Raw genomic sequence first — 8,650 nt, 5'->3', positions numbered from 1 at the left:
CAATGAAAATGAGCTTCAGAAATGAAGAGAAACGAGATATGTTAAGACTTTATTACAAATTTGATAGGAACGGTAAGAAAACAGCTCAAATGTATTTTGAGTTGTATCCGGAAAGACAACAGCCGCATAGAACATTATTTAAAATTTTGGATGAACAATTTAAAAGCACCAAACTCACCAAACTGACCAAAAACCTAAAATGAAGTATGAAAGGAGAATGGAAGAAGATTTTTAAAGGTACCAAACTCAGCTAAATGTTGATTCAAAGTTTTAAATGTTTTATGCGGCTGTTGTCTTTCCGGATACAACTCAAAATACATTTGAGCTGTTTTCTTACCGTTCCTATCAAATTTGTAATAAAGTCTTAACATATCTCGTTTCTCTTCATTTCTGAAGCTCATTTTCATTGGAAATCTGCACACGCTCTAATCTCATTGGAGGAATTCTGTCATATAGCGCGAACAAAAGAAAGTCTTTCGATGAAATCAAGGCCAACTATATAATTTTTTTTAAATTTAAATATTTCCGCTTTTAGAAAAGTAAATTATAAGAAGTATTATATCAATGAAATCAGAATGAAACGCAACATTTTTCTGTAGAAAAATTCAATATGGCGCCCATAAGAAAACATAAAGTTGATAATGGTAGCCGAAAGACGAAACGTCGGATGGCAAATCTGAATATGTCATCGTGTAGCTAAGAAAAAGTGGCAATGAAAATGTGCTTACGAATTTAACCTTTCTTGTCAAATAACACTAAAAAAAACTAAAATGGATTCTCGAATTTTTAGTTTTTCTTGGATATCTTCGGAAGTACTCGGAAAATTAAAATTTTGAAAATGATATTCGATCAAGCGCTAGATTACGCAACTTTGCCCCCATTTAATCTTCTTCGTATCTCTTTTAGTTTCCGAGATCCCAATGATGAGGGTCGAATTTGAAATACCCTGTATACAGTAATAGCCATAATTATAGTAACTTTTAGCAAATCTAAATAACTTCGCCAAAACCATTTCAATTAACTTGAATTTATAATACAATCTTTGGTGACTAGTTTATTGTTTATGGTTAAAAAAAGAACAATATTTTCTTAACACATAAAAAAATAAATACATTAATAAATATTGAGCTGGACAAAAATATAGCAACTTTAATTTCAAAACATATTGTTAGTAATTAAAGAAATTATAAAGTAGTTAATACTAATACTTAATGTAATATCCCTTTTGTCTTATAACTTCTGCATTGTCGCGACATGGACTCAATTAGTTTCTGGATATAACACAGGTCAATATTTTCCCAGGTATTTTGAAGTTCCGCGAACAGTTTGTTAAGATTTGAATAAGTTTGGTGAGCGATATGCAGGGGTTCCTTCCTTTGAGGTTGGAGACACCACCCGCGCTTATTATACGAGAGCACTTACACGCTAGCACTATTTACGACACTTGTCGGTTCGCAGTATCGACGTTGTACTCCCTGGTTGCGAGAGTCCAGGACGGACTAGCTTCTTGCTTAGCAAGCAAACACGTGGGATTTCCCGAAAGCCGTGGAATTTAGGACAACACTTTCAACATTAACAAGGTTTATTTACTAATTGTAACACATAGGTATGACTAAAATTTAGATGAGGAAACACGAGATTGGACGATCGCGATTCCGGTGACAGGTATAATTTTCGGGTACGAGTGGATTGCCGAGGTATCGGGACAACCTCAACGGTTCAACGTGATCGTGATGAGAGAGAGATCCTTGCTTCTCCCAGCCCTTAAGTACTGGGAGATGCTGGTCAGCAGACATAGGCGTGCCCCTTTTCGGAGCTCATTTTAGTTGAAGAAGGCCCATTTGGGCAGGCCTTATGGCCAAGGGCAAATTATCCCGTGACCGGAATATTGCTTTCATCCTGAGTGGGACGTGACGGAACCCCCAATTACAACCACCGCCGAAAGGTAATGGTGGGGAATTCCGATACCCAAGAACCACCTCCGATGCACATTTATGACTTGATTGCCTCGCAGTTTAACAAGTACAAAGTCGAGGAATTTGAATCATAAACCATTTCGAGTGAATTTAACGGATCGCGGCATCTGGAAGGCAACAAATGTAAGATGTGCAGGGGCGCAACTTAGGGTTTTAGCTTGATCGAGGAAGATATCAAGACTCAGTTCACCAACTCTTAACATCCTCCCCCCCTTGAAAGACCGTGCTGCGGCTTTCAATGGTATGTGGTAACGATATAATATGTACAAAAGATTGATGTGATTACTACTAAACTATCCTTAAATGTGCGTAGAGTCCACAACTTAGTCTATTGGCAGCAAGGCCACTCGCGTGACGGCTCTTTTGAGAGTTCCGTTTTTAGTCTTCACACTGACCACCCTCACTGCACTGTCCTGCCCAGGGTGGACGGCCGCGATTCGGCCCAGCGGCCAGCACAGGGACGGCACGTTATCTTCCTTCAGCAGGACCAAGGCTCCAACATGCACTTCGGGATTGGTCTGGAACTGCCACTTGTTTCGTTGCTGCAGCTGATGGAGGTACTCCTTTCGCCATCGAGACCAAAAGTGTTGTCCGACGCGCTGGAGATGCTGATATCGCTTGCCGAGGCTGATCTTGCTATCGGTGTAGTCCCGTTCGGCTATGGCCGTGATTTCTTGCCCAATCAGGAAATGGGCAGGAGTGAACGCATTTAGGTCATTGGGATCAGGACTTATGGGAATTAAAGGTCTTGAGTTTAAAATCGCCTCGATTTGAGTAGTTAGTGTGTAGAACTCCTCATAATGAAACCGAGAGCCATTCAAAACTCGCTTCAAGTGATGCTTGCAGGATTTTACCGCAGCCTCGTGAAGCCCCCCCCAATGCGGGGACCTTGCAGGCATAAACTGCCATTTTATGTGCGAGTTTGTCAGGAAATTTTGAAACGTGCTAGATCTTACGATGTTTCGTATCGCGATTAGTTCGTTTTTACAGCCTACGAAGTTCGTAGCGTTGTCGCTGTAAATAGAAGAGCACAGGCCTCGTCTCGATACAAATCTTTTCAACATGCTCAAAAACCCGTCGCTAGTCAAGTCCGTGACAACCTCGATATGCACAGCCTTGACTGCGAGACACACAAAGATACAAATGTACCCCTTGATTGTCTTTCGCGACCGCGTTTTTCCATCCTTTAGTTCAAATGGCCCGGCGTAATCAACAGCAACAGCTGAAAATGGGCGCGACGGAGTAACGCGAGAACTAGGCAGTTCACCCATCCTGGGAACGAGGGAGTTATTTGGATTGGCCTTAAAACAGACCACACATCGTCGGACGTGTGCCTTCACTACTTGCTTACCATTTAGGGGCCAGTACCTTTGTCTGACGTGAGCTAAGGTACATTGGGTCCCTGAGTGCAGGGTGCGTTTGTGCTCGCGGTCAATAACGAGGTTGGTAAATGGATGTTTGGCCGGCAGTACGATAGGGTGTTTTACATCATAAGAATAGCTTGAGTTTGTTAGCCTACCCCCAACTCTTATCATACTGTCCCGATCAATGAATGGAGATAAGGCCTTTAACTTGCTCTTGGTCGAGACGCGATTTCTCGTCCTTAAGTCATGATTTTCCGCGGGAAACGATTGTGACTGAACTACTCTTATGAGTTGCCATTCAGCCCGCTGCACTTCACCTGAGCTCAGAGGCCCCGACCCCCTTTCACCCTTAGGTAGCCTCGTATTGCTTCCAAATCTTGCACAATAGGCCATGACGCGTATTAATTTATGCAGATTCGAGAATCTGCTAAATATACAGTCTTCGGGATATTGTGCTACTAGCGATACCTCCGGCACTGGCCTAAGTCCGGGAATGTCGTTCGTTGGAGTCGCGAATCTCGAGATGGACGGGTCTTCAGGCCACATATCTGGTTCCACGAGGAAGTTGGGTCCGTGGAACCATAGTCGAGAATTTTTTGAGTCCTTGATGCTTGTACCGCGCGATATAATGTCCGCGGGGTTCTCCTCAGATCGTATGTGATTCCAATCATCAATGGCGGTCAATGACTGTATCAGCGCCACTCTATTGGCGGTGAAGGTCTTCCATCTTTTCGGCTCATTTGCGATCCAACATAGAACGATCGTGGAATCGGCCCACAAAAACATTCTGGTTATGGGCTGCTTTAGAGCGTGGATGGACCTCTTCACCAGTTTTGCCAACAGCACAGCTCCGAGGAGCTCTAATCGCGGTAACGAGAGGGACTTTAGGGGACTGACGCGAGACTTTGCGCACAATAAGTGACTTTCAATTTTTCCGTTTTCGTCCGTTGATCGCAGGTACACGCAACATCCGTAGGCCCTTTCGCTGGCGTCCGAGAAACCGTGAACTTCTATCGATTTCGGGTTATTGACGAGAACATGGCGTGGGACTTGCAATAGACCTACCCTTGCTATTTCGCTTCTTAAGCCTAACCATTCCGAGTGCAACTGGCTTGGAATGCTCTCATCCCAATCGATTTTTAGCTGCCAGAGACGTTGAATCAACAATTTCACGCGCACCGTTAAGAAACCCAAGATTCCCAAAGGGTCGAAGATTTTTGCGACCCATGATAATATGATTCGTTTCGTGGCTCTGCTGTGAGTCTCCGCGAAGTTTTGCGAATTATATTCGAAAACGTCAAGACTTGGAATCCACGAAATTCCTAATGTCTTGCTGCTCGAGTTATCGCTTATGAGGTACTTGTCGCTTTCGTGACTGTCCCTGGCGATGTCGTCCAGTACCTTGTGCGCGTTTGATCGAAATTTTCTTAATTCGAATCCGTATTCCGATAAAACTCGGCGAATGCCTTCTCCCAACTGTTTAAGGGAGTCGAGATCTGAGGACCCAGTCAGCAAGTCGTCAACATAGAAGTCGGTCGCTATTATGTCAGATTCGCGCGGCCGTTGTTCGGCCACGTTTTTTGAGATCTCGAGCAAACAACGTGTTGCGAGGTACGAGGCTGAAGCGGTGCCGTACGTGACCGTGTTGAGTTGATAGTGCCTGACTTCTTCATTGGGCGTATCTCGCCAGACTATCCGCTGAAGGTTCCTTTCGTGCTTGTCCACCAATATTTGTCGATACATTTTCGTTATATCCCCGATCAAGACAAAATTATGTTTTCTAAAGCGTAGTAATATCGAGAATAGATCATTTTGCATCGTGGGCCCGACCTTTAGGACATCATTCAGTGATGAGCCCTTTGTTGTTTTGCACGCGGCGTCGAAAACTACCCGTAGCTTGGTCGTCATGCTCTCCTGTTTTTGAACGCAATGGTGTGGTATATAGTAAATCGGAACCTCCGACGAAGTTGGTTTACGCGGTACTTCTGTCATATGCCCGAGGTCCTTGTATTCACGCATGAAGGTCCGGTAGGAAGTTCCGAGTTCGCGGTCTTTTGCTAGTCGTCTTTCTATCGCGTATAATCGATTGAGCGCTGTTTGCTCGGAATCACCTAAATCCGTGACGCTAGATTTTAATGGAAGCCTTACTATAAACCTGCCATCTTCATCGCGAGTAGTTGTCTTGACGAAGTGCTCTTCGCATTCGCGTTCTTCCTTGGTCATGTGACTTAAAGAATGCGAATCGACCTCTTCGACAAGCCAAAATCTCTCCAAGCTCCCTTTTAACGCGTTTTGCGTGAGAAGACAGGTTGAGACCATTGCCTGCGTTCCACGAAGCTTGCCTGATTGGCACGGGACTCGGCCGGCTATTATCCAGCCGAGTAACGTCTTTTGCAATGTTGGAAGACTTCTGCCTAGTTTCAATTGTCCTATGCAGAGAAGGTCTAAAAATACTTCACATCCCAAGAGCATGTCGATTTCAGAGGGTACGTTAAAGTCCGGGTCGGCTAGTATTAACTCATCGGGAATATTCAAGTTCGATTTATCAAAATAATTTTGCGGCGCTACCTCCGTTATTTTCGGCACGACGAGAAAACTCAACCTTGTTCTGAAGGCCGTGGTTCGAGATGCAAATGATATTTCAGTGGCGTGCGATATTCTTGTCTGTATTTGATTTATGCCTAGGACGGGAATGTCAACCTTCGACGGTGTTAGTTGCAATCGTTTAATCAGGGCCATGCTAACGAAGTTAGATTGACTAGCTGAATCCAACAGGACTCTGCACGGAATTCGGGTTTTGTGCTTGCCGTGGGTGTCTACTACCGCCGTTGATAACAATATAAGGGAATTCCTCGCGTTTTGACAGGTATTCGCTAGTATCGGATATGACGCGTGCCGTTCCCCGGTACCTTCGGGTGGATTCGAGTCATCATCGCGAGAACTATTACCGTCGCCCCGCTTGATGTTTGCGTCATCAGCCCGCGAAGGTCGTTGCGGTTTGTGTAACAAAGTTGCATGCCTTTGCCGACATAATTTGCACCCCGACGAACGACATTCCGATAGTTTATGCCCGTGTCGTAAGCAATTTGTGCATAGATTCATCCCCTTCACCCTTTCAAAGCGATTCGAGATTGATAATTTTTTGAACTCCTCGCAGGAATATATGAAGTGCTCGCCCTTACAGAACGGACATGCCGGACGATATGTGCTACTTGTGGTGGCAAATGATCTGGACTCGTTAGATTTTCTAGAATTTGACCACAACCTTGCGTCCCCCGCTTCCAATACCTGGCACCTCTGCATTAAAAATTCATTGAACTGATCGACTTTCGGCGAGTTCATGCCTTGGGAATACTTCTCCCACTCGCGCCTCGTGCTGACGTCTAACTTTGACGCCAGAATATAAATCCACATGGTGTTCCACTCACGTACCTCTTCGCCCAAGGACTCTAACGCGCGAAAGTTCTTAAAAAAGTGGTTTGAGAAGTTTCTCAAGGCTGCGTACGATTCCTTGGTTAACGCGGGGAACTCCATGATCTCCCTTAAATGGGAGTGGATGATAAATTTTTTATTTTGGTATCGTCTTTCAAGAAGATCCCAGGCAATGGTGTAATTCGCGTTGGTAGGGGCCAGTGATGCTAATAATGTTTTTGGTTCGCCTCGAAGAGATGCTTCCAGGTAGTAGAAGCGTTGAGCATCCGATAATGCGTTATTGTCGTGAATTACCGCTCTAAACATATCTCGAAATCGTTGCCAATCTGCGTAACACCCGCTAAACTCAGGTAGGGTTAGAGACGGAAGCTTGATGAACGAATTAGCCGAAACACTCGATTCACCTGGGCTGGCGATTGCCTGTAACGATGCGCTCGTTGATGGTGACCCCGCGTTTCGACTCAAATTTGCGCTGCATTGCTGTTGATTACGAAAATGCTTATCTAGAACACTTTGCGCCATGGCCAAGGATTCGAAATATCGAGTTTCAAACCTATCACGTTCTTCTTCTAGTTCCCTTTCCTTGTAATTACTGGGAAAGTCACTTATTAGTAACTCCTCGTATTCTGTTTGGATTGACTTAAACTTGTCCAATATTGATTTTGCGCTATCATACCTAGCCTGAAGCAGTTCGATGCATTCGTGCAAATCGGCCTTATTTAAAAAACTTGCGAAGCGCGTTAGCTCACCTTTGATTTGGGCTTTGCTATTTTTTAATTTCTTTAAAACGAGTTCTGGGGCAAACTGTTCATCATCTATGAGAGACATCACACTACGTTCACAGAGTACAGACTAACGTGAAACCGTGGCGATATAAAATCAATGTCGAGAGGAAATCGGTGAGGGATATGGGTTGAGGGTTGCAAATATTGAAAGACTGACCTTTAAGCTGCTGTCCACTCCTTTACGAAGGCTTTCTCGGCGTCGCTGGGAAGATCCGGCTCGAAGGACCAAATGGTGAGCGATATGCAGGGGTTCCTTCCTTTGAGGTTGGAGACACCACCCGCGCTTATTATACGAGAGCACTTACACGCTAGCACTATTTACGACACTTGTCGGTTCGCAGTATCGACGTTGTACTCCTGGTTGCGAGAGTCCAGGACGGACTAGCTTCTTGCTTAGCAAGCAAACACGTGGGATTTCCCGAAAGCCGTGGAATTTAGGACAACACTTTCAACATTAACAAGGTTTATTTACTAATTGTAACACATAGGTATGACTAAAATTTAGATGAGGAAACACGAGATTGGACGATCGCGATTCCGGTGACAGGTATAATTTTCGGGTACGAGTGGATTGCCGAGGTATCGGGACAACCTCAACGGTTCAACGTGATCGTGATGAGAGAGAGATCCTTGCTTCTCCCAGCCCTTAAGTACTGGGAGATGCTGGTCAGCAGACATAGGCGTGCCCCTTTTCGGAGCTCATTTTAGTTGAAGAAGGCCCATTTGGGCAGGCCTTATGGCCAAGGGCAAATTATCCCGTGACCGGAATATTGCTTTCATCCTGAGTGGGACGTGACGGAACCCCCAATTACAACCACCGCCGAAAGGTAATGGTGGGGAATTCCGATACCCAAGAACCACCTCCGATGCACATTTATGACTTGATTGCCTCGCAGTTTAACAAGTACAAAGTCGAGGAATTTGAATCATAAACCATTTCGAGTGAATTTAACGGATCGCGGCATCTGGAAGGCAACAAATGTAAGATGTGCAGGGGCGCAACTTAGGGTTTTAGCTTGATCGAGGAAGATATCAAGACTCAGTTCACCAACTCTTAACAAAGTTCTATGCCTTATTTTATTGTAAACATGAT

The 8,650-nt window shown here is 44.6% G+C and overlaps 1 protein-coding gene across 1 annotated transcript; it reads right to left on the bottom strand.

Moving 5' to 3' along the window:
* Positions 1-2,299: 2,299 nt before the first annotated feature.
* Positions 2,300-7,600, bottom strand: LOC136410186 (uncharacterized). Its single transcript, XM_066392221.1, has one exon. It carries the CDS (start codon positions 7,598-7,600, stop codon positions 2,300-2,302), a length of 5,301 nt encoding a protein of 1,766 aa, XP_066248318.1.
* Positions 7,601-8,650: the final 1,050 nt, after the last annotated feature.

This window comes from Euwallacea similis, chromosome 8, assembly GCF_039881205.1.
Source record: "Euwallacea similis isolate ESF13 chromosome 8, ESF131.1, whole genome shotgun sequence".
Taxonomy (NCBI): domain Eukaryota; kingdom Metazoa; phylum Arthropoda; class Insecta; order Coleoptera; family Curculionidae; genus Euwallacea; species Euwallacea similis.
This window is presented reverse-complemented; position numbering and strand designations above follow the sequence as displayed.

What these genes read in the sequence shown, in the direction of transcription:
- LOC136410186 (XM_066392221.1), bottom strand. Translation starts at nt 7,600, where the DNA reads ATGTCTCTCATAGATGATGAACAGTTTGCCCCAGAACTCGTTTTAAAG.